The 17,347-nt window shown below is 41.6% G+C and overlaps 1 protein-coding gene across 6 annotated transcripts in view; it reads left to right on the top strand.

Moving 5' to 3' along the window:
* Window positions 1-5,792, top strand: part of ZFPM2 (zinc finger protein, FOG family member 2) — a 439,542-nt gene extending 433,750 nt beyond the window's left edge. For 2 of the 6 annotated variants that reach the window (XM_074943961.1, XM_074943962.1), the window contains one exon: window positions 1,841-5,792. In XM_074943961.1, the coding sequence (XP_074800062.1) occupies window positions 1,841-4,332 (2,492 nt within the window). In that variant the 3' untranslated portion in view covers window positions 4,333-5,792. The remainder of the gene's footprint in view (window positions 1-1,840) is intronic. The other 4 variants (XM_074943958.1, XM_074943959.1, XM_074943956.1 and 1 more) reach the window with 3 other exon arrangements.
* Window positions 5,793-17,347: the final 11,555 nt, after the last annotated feature.

Genomic DNA, 17,347 nt, shown 5'->3' with positions numbered 1-17,347 from the left:
GCAGTTCATATCCTGGACAAACCCCCCGTATGTGATGGCCACAGGGTACTTTGACCAGCACTAGGGATTGAAGCAGGGTCCTCCGGGTCTTAAAGTATGAGTTTTCACAGCTTGTGCTAGTTTCACTGTGATGCTCACTGCTCTGCACTGCTCCAGTGTTACGAAGAAACTGTAAACGCAGTTTAACTGACCATGTGCACATGCACATATAAATAATGTTTTAAATCTAAATCAAACACAGATATTTTTCCTTCATTAAACTCAGAGAAGCCCTGGACTCCTCTTTAGACAATGTAGGCCATTGTTGTTCTTCCAGCACAGAACTCTGCCCTTAGTTGTGCTCTAGAGGCATTTATAGCTTGAGTACACCCTGAAACACACTCTCATTCTCTGCACAGATTGTGGGTATGGTTTGAATTTGCTTCTGTTCTTACATTGTACTTGATAGGAAGAGCTCTGGTGAGTTCATATCTAAGAAAAATATGTCTCAGTAGGGCTATGATTTTGTCATGGTGGTCACAGAAATTGTGAATTTTAATAAAGTCCATGAAATGGCTGTAAAAACATATTTGATTAGGCCCCCCAGACTGAGTGGCCTTGCCCCCAAACTGAGTGGTGTGTCCCATCCACCCTTCTCTCTCCATCCACAGAGGGATGGATGGGCCAAATGTGAGTGGCTCATCAACCTCATGGACCAGGTTGCAACACCCAGAGTGGGGAGCCAGACCCAGCCCTGCAGGGCATGAGCTGCCACTGGGGATGAGTGTGGGGTGGGGTTACTCTTCAGCCTTCCGGCTCTCCTGGACGTGATCTTTGAACATCCTCATCATACTCTTGTGCATGCTGATGTAGCAAAAATTGCATTGTTTCGTGACCTTTCTCTGTCTTACTGTTTTTTCTCGCACCTCTGCCACGAAATTTACTAAAAATTTCCATTCTGAAATTGTAGCCTTACTCCTTACCTGCAATAACTGCATGTGACTATTAGTGGTGTAGGGCTAAAAGAGTACTATCTTCATCGACAATTTTTCCTCCGAGTCCAGCCCTCCTCCTTCCTCACAGTGGACTCACCCTTTCAGCAATCCTCCCACTGAGTTCCCATTCCAGAGCCCTGGATCTTCTTTCCCACATAGGCAGTTCATCTCAGCCAAGCGGGCGCTGGCCAACAGTAATGGAGATTATTGGAAATGTGCTGTCTGCAACTCTGCCTCTGATTCAGTGCTTTTTATAGGCCCCCTCTGAGCTTGAGGACTGGATCTCAAGCATATTGCCTTGATATGTTCCTGTGATCAGAGAAAAGTGAACATACTCCTGAGCCTTTTGATTTCTCTGTGGCTCCTACTGAATATCCTTGTGTGGAACATCGGACCCCAATGCTTATTGATCTATGGGGAACAACATGTTTTTTCCAAGTGGAAATTGCTGTTTCTAAAACTGGAATGGGTTAGTTTGGCATTTCCATTTAGAGAGAGCCTGATCTATTTTTATTCTTCCCCTACTCTGGCCTTCCCTTTATTAATTGGAGGGCTCTCTGCTTCATATCTGAAATTCTGAATCCATGCTGAACTCAATATGGAAAATGAGCCAGTTCATGGCATATGTAGTCACAGTTGATAAATTTGGGAACCTCTTATAGCAGTTGGTTGGAAAGAGATTTTGAATTGATTTAAGCATTACCTGAGTGACCAATATGGGTGAATATTTACAGAACATTTTCACCAGAGGAAAATGAGTTGTGCTCATGATGTTTATATTCTCCATATGATTGCTTTTCATGGTATACTGCATGAGGGGAAAGCAGTTACCCTAACTTGTTGTGTATTATTTATCTTTTCCATAGGAGTGAAAATGGAAGAATTTCTCCCACCTGGCGCTAGTCTGAAATGCACAGTTTGTAACTACACTGCAGACTCAGTGATTAACTTTCATCAGCACCTGTTTTCACATCTCACTCAAGCTGCCTTTAGATGCAATCACTGCCATTTTGGCTTCCAAACTCAGAGGGAGTTATTGCAGCACCAAGAGCTACATGTCTCTGGCAACAAGCTGCAAAGAGAAAGTGACGTTGAGCACTCTCCAGGTGGTGCTGAAGAAGCTTTACAGCCAGCAACAGACCTTCTGAACAGAAGTGAAGTTCCCCAGAGCCAAAAGACCATGCAGACTAAGGATGCAAGTTCGGACACTGAGCTTGACAAATGTGAAAAAAAGACTCCACTTTTCCTTCCAGCCCAGAGGCCAGAAACACAGCCTGTAACAAATAAACAAAGTTTTTCATACACTAAAATAAAATCTGAACCATCTAGCCCAAGACTTGCCTCCTCCCCAGTTCAGCCTAATATTGGCCCTTCTTTCCCTATGGGACCTTTTCTCTCTCAGTTTGCTTTTCCCCAGGACATCACAGTGGTTCCCCAGGCTTCGGAGATATTAGCCAAAATGTCTGAACTGGTCCATCGAAGACTGAGGCATGGCAGTAGCAGTTATCCTCCTGTAATTTACAGTCCGTTGATGCCAAAAGGGGCTACTTGTTTTGAGTGTAACATAACATTCAACAATTTGGACAACTACTTGGTACATAAAAAGCATTACTGCAGCAGCCGATGGCAGCAGATGGCAAAGTCACCAGATTTTTCCAGCATTTCTGAAAAAATACCTGAGGCTGTAAGTCCCAATAATGGCCAAAGTTCTATAAACATTCTGAATACCGCTCCTCACACTTCCGACGCAGAGAACCAACTTCTTCAGACATCTTGCATCAACTCCTCCACTGTCTTAGATTTGATTGGGCCAAACAGTAAGGTTCATGAAAAAGACTTTTCAGCACAGGCTAAGAAGCTCTCGGCTGCAACCAGCAATGATGAGAAAATGAATGGAAAACCTGCTGATGTGAAGAACCCCAGTGCTCCTTTAGTAGAAGGAGAAAGTGATCCCAACAAAACCACATGTGAAGCTTGCAATATTACTTTCAGCAGACATGAAACATACATGGTCCACAAACAGTATTATTGTGCCACACGCCATGATCCTCCACTGAAGAGATCTGCTTCCAGCAAAGTGCCTGCTATGCAGAGAACAATGCGCACACGTAAACGAAGGAAGATGTATGAGATGTGCCTACCAGAGCAGGAGCAAAGGCCTCAGCTGGTTCAACAACGGTTTCTTGAAGTGGCTAATCTTGGCAACCCTTGCACATCCACTCAAGAATCAACAGAAGGTCTTGGAGAATGTTACCATCCTCGGTGTGATATCTTTCCAGGAATAGTCTCAAAGCATCTAGAAACTTCGTTGTCCATTAACAAATGTATTCCAGTTTCAAAGTGTGACACTCCACACTCCACAGTTTCTTGCTTGGAGATGGATGTACCCATAGATCTCAGCAAAAAATGTTTATCACAGTCAGACAGGACATCCACCTCTCCAAAAAGGCTTCTAGACTACCATGAGTGCACAGTTTGCAAGATCAGTTTTAATAAGGTAGAGAACTATCTTGCCCATAAGCAAAATTTTTGCCCTGTCACTGCACATCAGCGTAATGACATGGGACAGCTTGAGAGCAAAGTGTTTCAAAACCCAGAAAGTGAACGAAACAGCCCTGATGTCAGTTATGAAAGAAGCATAATCAAATGTGAGAAAAATGGAAACTCGAAACAGTCTTCTCCCAATGGAAACTTGTTTTCTACACACTTAGCAACTCTTCAAGGACTTAAAGTCTTTAGTGAAGCAGCCCAGCTTATTGCTACAAAAGAAGAAAACAAACATTTGTTTCTTCCACAATGCCTTTACCCTGGAGCAATAAAGAAAGCTAAAGGAGCAGATCAGCTTTCTCCATATTATGGCATAAAGCCAAGTGATTACATTTCTGGTTCTCTTGTCATTCATAACACTGATTTAGATCAAAGCACAAATACAGAAGGTGAATCTCCTAAAGGCCAGATACCTTCAAACGGGTGTGCTGTGCAGAAGAAAGAGTCTCTTCCATTATTGCCAAAAAACAGAGGCATGGTAATAGTTAATGGTGGACTAAAACAGGAGGAAAGGCCTGCAACAAACCAACAACAAGAGAACATTTCCCAGAATCCTCAACATGAAGATGGGCACAAATCTCCCTCTTGGATTTCTGAGAATCCTTTAGCTGCAAACGAAAATGTCTCTCCAGCTATTCCTACAGCGGAGGAACAGTTGTCTAGTATAGCAAAAGGTGTGAATGGTTCTACCCAAGCCCCAACCAGTGGGAAATATTGCCGACTGTGTGACATCCAGTTCAACAACCTTTCAAACTTTATAACTCACAAGAAGTTTTATTGCTCGTCACATGCAGCGGAACATGTCAAATGAAACAATTGGTCACCTTTGGTACCTGTGTTTAGTATATTGTTCCATACAGTCTAAAGAAAGCTGTGTGAATTACATCTGGACAATCAGGAGATAATTCATTATTGCTGAGTTGAAGACTTCAAGGTGTAATTTCATTACAGTCCATTAGTAAAGTGTATTATTGGTGCCATTTTCAAAAATATTAATTTATTTTACCAGCAGTATTCATAGCTGTAGTTATGTTATTTTTTATTTAAAAACTTTATATTAAAGTCATTTGTAATGTTATTGTATAGTTATTGTGTAGCACATATGGTTTGCACTGTATAGTAGATTTTAAAGAAAATAGTCACAAACAATACAGAAAAGCATTTTAGAAATAGCTTCAAAAGCACTTGTGTATCCTGATTTTTTTCTTATATGCTGTTGCAGATATACGTATCTGCTAAAATATAACCTGCAAAAAAGTTTCAACTATGCTGTAAAGTTCGCCTTAAAATTTCAATTTTTTGAATTATTGGGCTCAGTTTGCACTTTATATTTTAGCAGATACAGTACCTTAGTCATTAGGCTTTGCATTTGTATGTAGCAGTATGTTTCTGTCCACTTTCTTAATCTGAAACGTACGTTAAATGAAGATGGCAATTTTTTTCTTGTATAGTACTTGTATTTTCTTTCGCTGATGCATCTCTGTCTCAATTTTTAAAACTTTGCTGTTAATGCAATACTTTGTAAGAATGAACAAAATTACTGGAAGCAGTATTGTAAGTAATGAAGTCATATCAAGTCAGTTTTATCTTTTGAAAGGCACAGTCTAAAATGAAACCCTAAACTCAATGCTGCAAGTATGAATCTAATTCATATATAAGATATATTTAAATATAAGAGTAGCAATACTGCAACTGGTGATCACAAAGATAATGTTCTACTTCTGATAGAAATAATTTCTCAACAAATGTTGTTACTATGCATGTATATGGATGGAATAAAATTCCAGATCATTGGAGATGTTTGGCAGTAATTTTTTTGTTTTGTTTTGTTTTGCTCTATTTGCAAAGGTGTAGATATCAAAACATTTAAGTGAGCAGTTGGGGACAGGCTAACATCATACACTCTGCACTTGAAGTAAATATATCTGAAAACAGTTTAAAAGGAGAAAATAAGCAGGCCTATTATACGCAGGATATTTCTTTTAATTGGAATCAAGGAAGACATACTTCACTGAAGACCAAGGGCTGTATGTCGACATGCTGAAGCCAACAGAACTACGTTGGTGTACACCAGCTGAAGCTATCACCCTGTATCTTTTAATCTCACCAGTGATCTTTAAGAAACAAAACAGCAGTATTTTTCAAATGAATAGTAATTGGCTTTATAGTGGCTAATCTTTTATTTTAAAAAATATGTACAACCTAGATTAATAAATAATAAATGCTATGCAAGAATTGACATATGATATTAAATATCAAAGGGCTGAAGAAAGAGTTAATATCCTGAGTTCCCAACCATGCCGTCTCCTACCCGCTGTTTCAGACAGATTTAATGTGGAAAAAAATAAACTGTTGGCGCATTTTTTAATCTTATAAACTTGTGAGACCTTCACATGAACAAATCAAATAAACAACTTTAGTTAGTTTAGTTTAGTTCCCTTATCAGCTAAGTACAAACACCTTGTCAAACACAAAAAGGAACGATATTTACATCGAATAGCTATGTAGAACCTTAAAACATTTTATTTTTTAATTGCTGAGATTTCTTTATGTTTCTGAACAACATGAGGTCCACATTTTGTAAAAAGGATGTGATTTGTTTGCATGTTCAAGATATGAGTATAAAATGCCTGATACACACCTGCATGTCTGCTTATGCACACTCACAAAGCCCCAATCTGGGCTGCATCTTGAGCATATGCTATTTTCAGAACGAAGGCTCAAGAATTTTACAATCTGTATTTATGCTAATTTCAGCACAATTTCTCATTTCAGCTTCATGCACAAATATTGTATTACTGGAGCTTAACCCTTTTGTTTTAGGTAAAGAGAAGTGGTGACCTCAGTCAGCATTTTATGGGCCACATTCTCATCACATTACACTGGTGTCAGTTCAGAGTAACTCTGTTGACTTAAGCAGTAGTACGCTAGATTTACACATATGCAGCTGAAATAAAAATAATTTTCATATTAAGCCTGAAATATGCCATTTCTTTCTATTCTACCATACACATTTTTAAGAGGCGAAACAATTACACACATTTGTACAGTACTTTTAAAACTGAAGATGGGTTAACCTGGAGTGAATCCTTTCACAAAAATTAACATAATACATATCTATGGTGACACAGAATTTATAAATGATTCTATATTTTACTGTCTTTATTTAGAAATAATACACTCACAAAGTAAAGATTGGTAGGCTGCCCCAAAACAGGCAGAATTTAATGGCATTATCCATTTGGGACTGTCCTGTTAGAATGAGGAATCAACTTTGGGGGCCTAGCTGCCATCCCTGTTTGTGTAAGACTGAAATGGTGCTCCAGCTAATACTGTGGATGGGGTTTTGGAAAGGTCCATCAACCACCTGCATTTTTATTTTTTAAGGCTATTTCAGGCTGTGTGCAGGAAAAATTCCTGTTCAAATTGCTGGGCGTTTTCGCTACTCAAAGATTATAGAGGCAATGGGGCTGGTTCTCCACTCACTTACACGAGTTTTACAGAGATATAACTCCATTGACTTCAATGAAGTAACAATGGTAGAGTGAGAGGAGAATCACACCCTTGCTATGTTACTTATATTCATTTACTACACCTACAGAATGCCAAATTGGTGTAATTATGCTACTTTACAATGCCTAGGCAGGTAGTAAGAAGAATCACTAACATTCATTTTATTTCTTATTTATTTTTCATAAATTATATATCTATCAGTCTGATGCATCTAACTGTGCACATTGCTAGTCTAAGTAACCCCATGTTCCAGTTACTTTGCCTTCCCTTTTCTCCTCCCATTCCTTCCATTTCATTGTTATACCCATTTGTTATGTCTTATCTTAAACAAGATTGTAAGCAGGGCATGTCTCTTATTAGCTCTTGTAAAGCATTTACCACAGCTGAGCTCTGATCTTGACTGGGGCCTCTAGTCACCACAGTAATATCAATAACAAATAATTAAAAGTAATATGCCCCCTATACCTGTTTTCTGACCAACTAATGACTTATACCACCTGTGAATTCTGCCCATGGATTTTTTCAAGTGTTACTAGAGCTGCTCAAACGATCTTAAAAATCATGTATTTGTTGTGTTTGGGCCTTTTTTCTATTTGTGGGGTTTTATATGTTTGTTCATTATTTGTCTAAAAATTCAACAACAGAAAAAAAAAGCGAAATCCAAAGTGAGCACTCCTCTAAAGCAATGATTCTCAACCAGGGGTCTGGGTCCCACTGTGGGAGGCCGCAAATAGGGTTCAGGGAGTCCACCAAGCAGGGCCAGCGTTACTTGCTGGGGCCCAGGGCAGAAGCTGAAGCCCCACCACATGGGGCTGAAGCCCAGGGCCCTGAGCCCCACTATCTGGGACTAAAGCCAAACCCTGAGCAACTTGCCTTTGCGGGGGACCACTGTGGCATGGGGCCCCAGGCAGTTGCCCTATTTACTACCCTCTAATGCCGGCCCTGGCTTTTATATGCAGAAAACCAGTTGTTGTGGCACAGGTGGGCCGTGGAGTTTTTATAGCACGTTGCAGGGTTGGAGGGGGCTCAGAAAGAAAAAGGTTGAGAACCCCTGCTCTAAAGTATAAAATACGTGGAATTCACCATGTGATTGGTCACCTCAGTTAAACAGTTTGGTTCCCAGGCCATTATCCCAGGCAGTGCCTGAGGAAATTATTAGGGTTATTGAGGGAGCGAGTGGAACGCACATAAGGGATAGAAATGCAGCAGAAAATAATTAGGCCCAGGAAAATACAGGACATTTAAAATCTTTTCTCGTACAAGCCAAAAGGAGTGGCTATACAAGTAGGCCCACACCTTGAACACTGCGCGCAGATGGGGTCATCCCATCTCAACAAGGATATACTGGAACTGGAAAAGGTTCAGAAAAGGGCAACAACAAAATGATTAGGGCTGTGGAATGGCTGCCATATGAGGAGAGATGAATGAGACTGGGACTTTTCAGCTTGGAAAAGAGATGACTTAAGAGGGGATCTGATAGAGGTCTATAAAATCATGACTGGTGTGGAGAAAGTAAATAGGGAAGTGATATTTACTCCATCTCATAACTCCATCTCATAACATAAGAACTAGGGGTCACCAAATGAAATTAATAGGCAGCAGGTTTAAAACAAACAACAGGAAGTATTTCTTCACACAACGCACAGTCAACCTATGGAACTTTTTGCCAGAGGATGTTGTGAAAGCCAAGACTATAACAGGGTTCAAAAAAGGACTAGATAAATTCACGGAGGATAGGTCCATCAATGACTTTTAGCCAGGATGGGTAAGGATGGTGTCTCCAGCCTCTGTTTGCCAGAAGCTGGGAATGGGCAACAGGGGATTGAACACTTGATGATTATCTGCTCTGTTCATTCCCTCTGGGGCATCTGGCATTGACAGGATACTGGGCTAAATGGACCTTTGGTCTGACCAAGTATGGCCATTTTTATGTAGGCATCATACTTAAAAAGAGCTAGTTCCTTTCTGACTGAGGATATGGAAAAGATAAAAACCTGATATATTTTCTATCAGGCTTTGGATTCAGTTTTTGGTCACATTGAGAACAAGTAATTGTGTGTGAATGTACATGTGCAGTCCTAATTGTGATGGTTGTAGCCAGATCTTAGACTGGCTCAGCAAGCACTGCAAATTCTAAAAGAAGTCTGGCTCATTTTATTGCCCAAGTTCTACAACTCTGGTTTTGGGGGTTTGCTCTGAAATTCCTACATATATATATACCACAATACACATAATTTATATGTTTATCACACACAGATTGAATCCATTGGCCTCAATTTTGTGTCACAACATTTTACAATATGTGTAACCCCAGCCACACAGAGCATTATCCCATAATTTTGTCTGTTTTCTGTATATTAACAGTGTTACTATCAGGGACCTTGTGACATTGTTCTACTGCCATTAAAATGCACTTATATTCATAAAATCATAATAAACAAACATACTCACTAAGCGTCTAAGTTATTGAATTAACTAGTCTTCCAGTTCTCTCACCTATCACACAATCCACACTACTTTAGTTGTCGTTTGTGATGCTTCCTCCAAAGAATGAAGACTGTTGTCATACTCTGTGCTGAGTTAGGTGACCCATTAGTCCCATATACAAGGCATTCCATGCAAAGGGAGGAGGAGAAACTAAAAAAGAAGACAACGATGAAGATAGAAATGGGAGGACTGTATGGAGGTCAAAGCCAGCAGCATTGGTAGAGCGCAGACATTGGACTGGAGATATGCTAAGAAAGATGTTGAAGATGTATACTTGGGTGCAGAGAGAGAGAGACAAAAGGGTGACCAGACACGCACCAGCTCTTCAGGACAGGGACCATCTTTTTGTTATGTGTTTATATACCACCTAACAAAATGGGGTAGTAGTCCATGACTGGGGCTTACATGTGCTTCTGCAATACAAATAGTAAATATGCTAGCTCACACACAAATAAAGGTTTTTTTCATGTATATTGACATTTTCGCTTCTGCCACGCATTTGGGTGGAAAAGTGAAGAAAGAAAGCGTACAAATATGATTTGTACAAATCCACAATTCGGAATCCACTAACAGTTGTGAAAATATTTTTTCCAGCAATTTGCCCAGCTCTATTACACTAAAAATAGTGAGTCATCTGACCCTGCAATGTGGGCTGCATATAAATGTACTCTCTTTTCTGACCCACTAACGTTGCCAATTTGAAAGGTCAGCTGCTAGCAAAACAGTTTACGGCCCAGTATTAACATGAACAATATTTTCATGTTTTATAAGGAGAAGAAATTCATCTGTGCCGAACCTTCTGCTGTGTAGCTCTGACTGACAGATTCAGAAGCATGGGTGGTGTGTGAACTGCCAGCTTGGGGAGGCTAGTCCCCAGCCCTACCCATTCTGCCTGAGGCCACTCACCTTCCACGCCCCCTCCCTCCTACTGAAGCCCAGAGCCCTCTCACCGTGGCCACTGGCACCCCCAGCCCCAGAGCGCCAGGAGGGGGGCGGCACAGCCCCAGTCCGAGCCATCGCCACCACACAGGAGGAGCTGCAGAGGGGTTCTGGGGGTGGAGTGTGGGCGGAGCCATGCCAGGCTGTTTGGGGCGGCACAGCCTTCCCCAGCCTATAATACCCGCCCATGTCAGAAGCACTGTTCATGTGGAAACCACAGTCCTCAATCTAATTCTGACAAAAAAGCCTTCCTATTCCCATTCTTCCTTTGAAGCATGAGTCACAAGGACAATAAATGGAGAAGCTGGGATGTGAAATGGTAATAGCTCTTCAAGGGTAGTCAGCAATAGTAGATTGTCCCTGGATGGTTTGGTTGCTTCAATTCGCTTGGGAGGACTCACCTTCACTTCATTTTCGCTTTCTTTTTCCGTAAGACTTGTTAAACCCCTGGCAACTAGACTATAGGAAGATATGGGGAAAATACCATTGGGCTGATTATGTTGGCATTTTTGCCTGTGGGAGCAAGAATGACAGTCTCTTTTTGTGCTTTAACATTTTCAATCTGCTGTTAATTCTGATGATGCTACTTCTCCTGCTCCCTTCCTTCCCTGTCCCCGTCCCCCAAGATATAATTGTGGAATCTAATAAAAGACCCGTAGGCTCAAGGACTGATCAGAGAAGAAAATGGGTTAGAGAGAAGCTGCCTCATTCTGTGATTGAGGGTCCCATACTGGGGGTAAACATGCAAAGGGAGAGGCGCACGTGGGTTCGCTGCCACCATTTTTCAAGCCAACAAAATAAAACAAAAAGCCTGCTTTTGAACAAAAAGAACAGTTAGGGAGAAACCTTTAAATCTGTTTTGACAGGACATCTTCAAACTACTCTCTGAGTTAAAGGAAGATGAAATTAGATGTGGATTAACACATGAAAACTGGTCTGAAGCTCATTTTTTCCATAGAGAATAAAAATTGATGATTTGGCACAATTGGAAGGGTGGGCCAGATTTTTAAAGGTATTTGGGCAGGCGCATCATTTGTTATAGCACAAGGGGCAGCAGCCCCCTCCCCCACGTAGGTTTGGCCTCCTGCTAGACTTTTTATAGGTCTATGTGCTCTGTAATGGCTTCCACTTTTGGCCCCACCTTCCCCTCCGACTTTGCAGGATGTATTATACTCACATGTAATGCAATGTACGCTGACACAAATTCCCTCCTCGCCCCCGCTGCATTTTTCTGAAATGATGACCCTGTATTTAGGTGCCTAAAAGTGAAAATAGGAGTCAAGTGGGATTTTCAAAAATACCTAGCACCCTAACTCCGTTGCTTTTTAAAGACCTTTGCAAAATCTGGCACCAAGTACAAACACACAGAGAAGAATAAAATGGTGATATTGTGCCCCTACGAGCCCCTCAGTGCCCACTGCCAAAGGACTCACTCTCAGTAACAGCAACGCCTGTTAGGGCTGACACAGTCACTACCCCTAACACATTGCTGGACCCTGGTTTGGCTGAAAATCAGCAAACTCCAAGAGTGAGAAAATTGCCTTAGCCAAATGACTGTAGTCTGCGAAAGCTGTGGTTAGTCTCTTAGAAGCACATTATACTTTTATTTTATGTGTCACCATATCTGTTTCCACTAGCATTACTCCATATCACTTAATGCTCTGTTCTTCCTTAATAAACAGCCTTGGTTTTAGCATAAAGTCACCTCAGTGCTGTAATATTGAAGTGTGACTCCTCAGCTGATCAGCAGGCTGGTGTGTAATACATCTCTTTGGAGCCTGTGACCTTTCTGTATGTGTCCAGGGACAGGGGCTGGATACTGCAGAGGAAGGCTGTAGGAGGACTTTTGGGGATTGATGTGCACCTGACGGTTACCTGCAAGGCAAAATAAAGACTGAGAACATTGTTAGCAGATGGGAGCGCCAGGAAGTTGACACACAGTTGAGCTCCAGTAAGACCCTCTTTCACTGAGGAAGGGATAATAAGGTGATTCACAGTCCTGAACACTCCCAGATCATCGCAGTGATGTTGATGGAACAGGATTTACACACAGTTTGCTAGTTGGCTGAGGTTCTCACTTCAAGCACTGATCAATTGGATTTGTAAGAGATTCCCAAACAAACAAAGAAGCACAGAAAACGTTATGGTTATTTTCTGTTTGTTTATTTCGGGAAAGGAAACAGAGCAAAGGAAAGCATAAGATAGATAGACCAGGAGCAAGGGCAGGATGAGCAAAGTATAGCAGAAAGCAGAAGAGTTATGTGCAGATCACTGCTTGCTTTCTACAGGAAAAAGGTCAGATGAGTTGAAAACCCTTCTCATGGAATATGACAGGTGCCAGAAAAGGCAGCCAAGTTTCCCAAAGGGGCATGAGGCTGCAGTGGCAGGAGGAAACAGACCTGCAAAGCTAAAGCTGAATCCCGAATGGATACAGCTGGAGAGAGAAAAATTATAGCTAGAACCCCATTGGCTCAAATTAGAGCAGGAAAAGATGGAAAAAGCAGACAAGGATCGTGAGCACCAGAAATGGGAAGCTGACTAGACAGCCAAAGAGAGGGAGGCAGAGAAACTGCAGCAAGAAGAAGCACACCAGAGAGCCCTGAAACTGGAGGACAGGAAGCGTGAGGAAGGGAAACACCAGCTCAAGATGCTGGAGACGAAGATACAAAACCCTCATGCAATAATCAGTTCTCACCAAAGAATATCTAGATGGGACAAATGGTGCCTTGTATACAGAGAGATGGATGGTACTGTACTGAAGAATATGTCACTACTTTTGAAAAACTTTGTGAATTACACAAGATTCCAGTGGTGAAGAGAGGCCCAAGCTAGTCTCAAAACTCACAGGTAAAGCACTGCAAATTTTTAATAAGAAGGAACTAGAAGAAGCTTTGCAATATTGTGCCTTTTAAAAAGCTGTGTTACAAAGGTTTGAATTCACCTCTGAGTTATATAGGTTAAAATTCAGAAACCTCAAAAATCATGATAAGATGAGTCATACAGAATAAGTATATGTAAGACGTATGATTTGATGAAAAAGTGGGGAAAGGAGTAGAGACTTATGGCCAGTTATTTAACCGCTTTGCATAGGAACATTTCCTGAGAGTAGTCTCTTAAGAAATAAGAGCAGCTATTTGACATAAATCCCAGAGTATACAGTGAGAGCAAGCCTAAGAGAGAAGGTTAGAAACCCAGAGTAAAGGGAGGGTCCCATTTTATCCTTGGGAAGAGGGAGGGCAGTTGAGAATCTAGGCACCCACCATCCCACAACCGATCCCCTCCTGGTAAACATAGTCACAGAAATCTATCACAGGAGGATGGTCCAAGAAAGAGTTTTTCATATGGCTTTGCTGAGCACATCAGAAGAGAGTGCTCTAATCAGAGCGAATCTAGGTTTACACCCCATCCAGCACAGATTAATGCAGCTATCATAAACATACAATATAGGGTGGAGCATAAGCAGACCCTGATGAATGTTGTAAGGTCTGACCCACTGGCGGTTGATTCTGAATTTATTAAACTTTCCAAAGTGAATGGCAAGGTATGCCAAGGTTAGAGAGATGCTGACACCCAGATTTCTGTGGTCAGAGAAAGCTTGGTTAGGGAAACTGACATGCTCCCTGGGGGAAATGGAAAACTCCTTGCACTGGGAAAATCTAAAACTAACGTGCCTTTAGCTAAAGTACAGTTGGAGTGGGAAGGTCTAAAAAGCATTTTAAAGACTGGTGGGCTGGTGAGCATTCCAGCAGAGATGCTAATTGGTACTGGTAATTTGGTTGTGTCCAAAGATGTTAACAGAGTAACTCACAGTAAAAAAGGAATATAGCTTTTTCGTCCCAAAGGGGACTGTGAAAACAGAGAATCAGCTATGAGGGAAGGGTATGTTTCCATCCCCAGCTTAGCAGAGAGACAGAGGAAGTGTACCTCCAGGAATGGGAGGGGAGGAGTCACCTCCAATGCCTGAGACTGCTCTGAGGCAATTTTTTGTCTGCTGCCAGCTCTGACAGCCGAGAGCAGACACCTCTCTAGAAGATATAAGAGAAATGATTTCCGGGGTACCCCCATTAAGTAAAACAGAGGAGGGTTTTTTGAAAAGGAGGGAGAAATGTACAGAGAATCTCCTGTGGGGAAAAATAGAGGCCCTAGGAAGCCTTACAAGTAACTGATTGCTCCTGCTAAGTGTTTTGGGGAGGTAATGTTGTTAACCCATAACTATCGTTTTGCTGATTATTTGGTGTCAGAGAGGATGTATGAGATTAAAAAGTCATTTTTACTGGCCAAGTATTCAAAATGGGGTGAAGAAATACGGCAAGTCTTGTAACTTATGTCAGAAGTGGAAGAAGCCTGTAGGGCCCCCCAAAAGCTCTTCTTCACCCATTACCCATGATGAAAGATACATTTTTAGGGTAGCAATAGATATTGTTAGCCCAATGCCCTGGCCATCCCAGAGGGGAAAGAAATATATTTTGGTAGTAGTGGACTATATCAGTAGATATCCAGAGGCATCTATCTAATATAGAGGCTGACACAGTAGCAAAAGCTCTATTCACTATTTTCAGCTGAGTAGGATTTCCTAGGAAGCTCTTATCAGATTGTGAATCAAATGTCATGTTCCCACTATTCAGTGAATTATGGAGGCTCTGTGAGGTAAAACAACTGAAGGCTGCCCAATATCACCCAGAGACAAATGGTTTAGTTGAAAGGTTTAACAGGACACCGAAATCTATGTTGGGAAGGTATGCAAACTAGAGGGCATATGACTGGGATGAAATGTTACTCTAGCTGTTATTTTCTCATAGGGAAGCTCCCCAAGAGTCCATAGAATTCACCCCATTTGATTTTTCTGTATGGGAGCAAGGTGAGAGGGCTCCTGGATTTCATCAGGGAATCTTGGGAGGGTGGCCCTGAGGCAGAGTGGGAACCAGTAATTAATTATGTACAGAAGTTCAGAAAGGGCCTAAGGCACACAATGGGAGCAGTTCAGACTAATCTCTCTGAGAGCCACAATACACAGAAAACATGGTAGGATCAAAATGCTTGTGGACGCTCCTTTGACGTGGGAAACACTTGGTCCAGTATTACTCCCTGTAAAAAGGCACAAAATGCAAACATCATCGGAGGGGCCTCATGAAGTTGTGGAATGAGATAATGAGCTAACAGACCGTGTACAGAAACCCCACAGAAAGGTTGCTCCACAGACGGTGCCTGTAAATAGGCTTAATGCCTATCACAATAAAGAAGCCATTGTAAATATGACTTGTGCTGAGGGGGATTCTGAGACAACACCCCCTCATTGATTTGATGGCTGAATGCCATGGTGAGTCATCACTTGAGACCATTGAGATATGTAAAGGGTTAACACACACTGAGAGGGCAGAAATGTTGTCTGTGCTGCAAAGCCACAAGCAGGTATTCTCTAGCATACCAAGTATGACTCATAAAATGGTCTGTAGGATTGACATGGTGGGACCTCAGCCTGCACCTAGTAGAGCTTACCACTAGCAAAGTGCAGGAGCAAATTTGTAAAGCGTATGCTGGCTATGGGGCTAATTGAAAGGTTTGACAGTTCCTTGTCCTCCCCTGTTGGGTTGGTTAATAAAAAAAGCTAAGAGTGTAAGGTTTTGTGTTTTGTGTTGACTACAGAAAACTTAATGCTGTCACAGTTCCTGATGCATATCCTAGGCCTAGAATCAATTATATGTAAGATATTTTAGGCAACACCAGATATCTCAGCACTCTGGAGCTGACTATGTTATTGGCAAATCCCTTTAGACCTCAATACACAGAAGAAATCCACTTTTCTTACTGATAGGGGACTTTATGATTCAAAGTATTGCCTTTTGGTGCCCCTTTTCAGATGCCTGTCAATCAAGTGTTAAATGGATTACAAAACTGCACAAATTTATATCGACGATATAACATTATTTAACAACTTTCGGTTGGATCACCCAGAAACACTTAGGGAGTGTATTGACAAAACTCAGATGCAGGTCTTAATGTAAAGACATCTAATGTAAAATAGGAGCTGCTACATTCCTTATTTGCGACACTGGGTGGGGAGTGGCCGAATCTCTCCCAATCCCCTAAAAGTGGAAATTATTGTTAACTTGACCTAGACCCCAAACTAAAAAGCAAATCCAGTCTTTCATAGGCTTGGTTAACCATTACCACCGATGTGTGTATGGATTTGGTACTATTGTGTCTGCAACCAGACTTGTGTAAAAAGGCAAACCCAAACAAAGGTGTGTGGATGAAGATTTGTCAAGAGGGTTTTGATAAGAAAGAAAATCTTGTCAGAAAACCCGGCCCAGTCCAGATTTTGACAAAAGGTTTGAACTATGTACGGATGCATCAGACAATGGTTTAAGTGCAGTGTGACTGCAGTCTGGAGAAAGTAACAGGACGCATCCCATTGCCTTCTTGAGTTAAAAACCTGACACCCACTGAACAGAACCACTCGGTCACAGAAAAAAGTGTATTAAGCCATTGTGTGGGCAGTCAAGCAGCTGAGGCCTTATCGTTTTAACAGAACACTCCGGGTTCTAACTGGCTGCTCTCCATTAATTTGGTTGCACAGAATGAAAGTACCAGTTCCCAACTGCATCACTGGAGCATCACTCTTCAAGAATATGCCAAGGAAATTATGCATATTAAGGGAAAAGAAAATATAGTAGCAGACATTCTGTTCAGAAAAGAGAGTTGTGCCGATGGCCACAGATCAGCCAGGGGCTGACCTTCTTGCATCATTGTAAGAGAAGAGGTCTGATCCTATGAGCCCTTCACTACCCACTGGCAAGGGTTCTCTGTCATGGAACAGAAACTCCTACCAGGCCTGACAAACTCACTCCACCTAACGCATTGCTGTCATGGTATTTCTATATAAAGAC

Source organism: Natator depressus, chromosome 2 (assembly GCF_965152275.1).
Source record: "Natator depressus isolate rNatDep1 chromosome 2, rNatDep2.hap1, whole genome shotgun sequence".
Classification (NCBI taxonomy): domain Eukaryota; kingdom Metazoa; phylum Chordata; order Testudines; family Cheloniidae; genus Natator; species Natator depressus.
The sequence above is the reverse complement of the archived record's forward strand: the minus strand, read 5'-3'. Positions and strand labels throughout refer to the sequence as shown.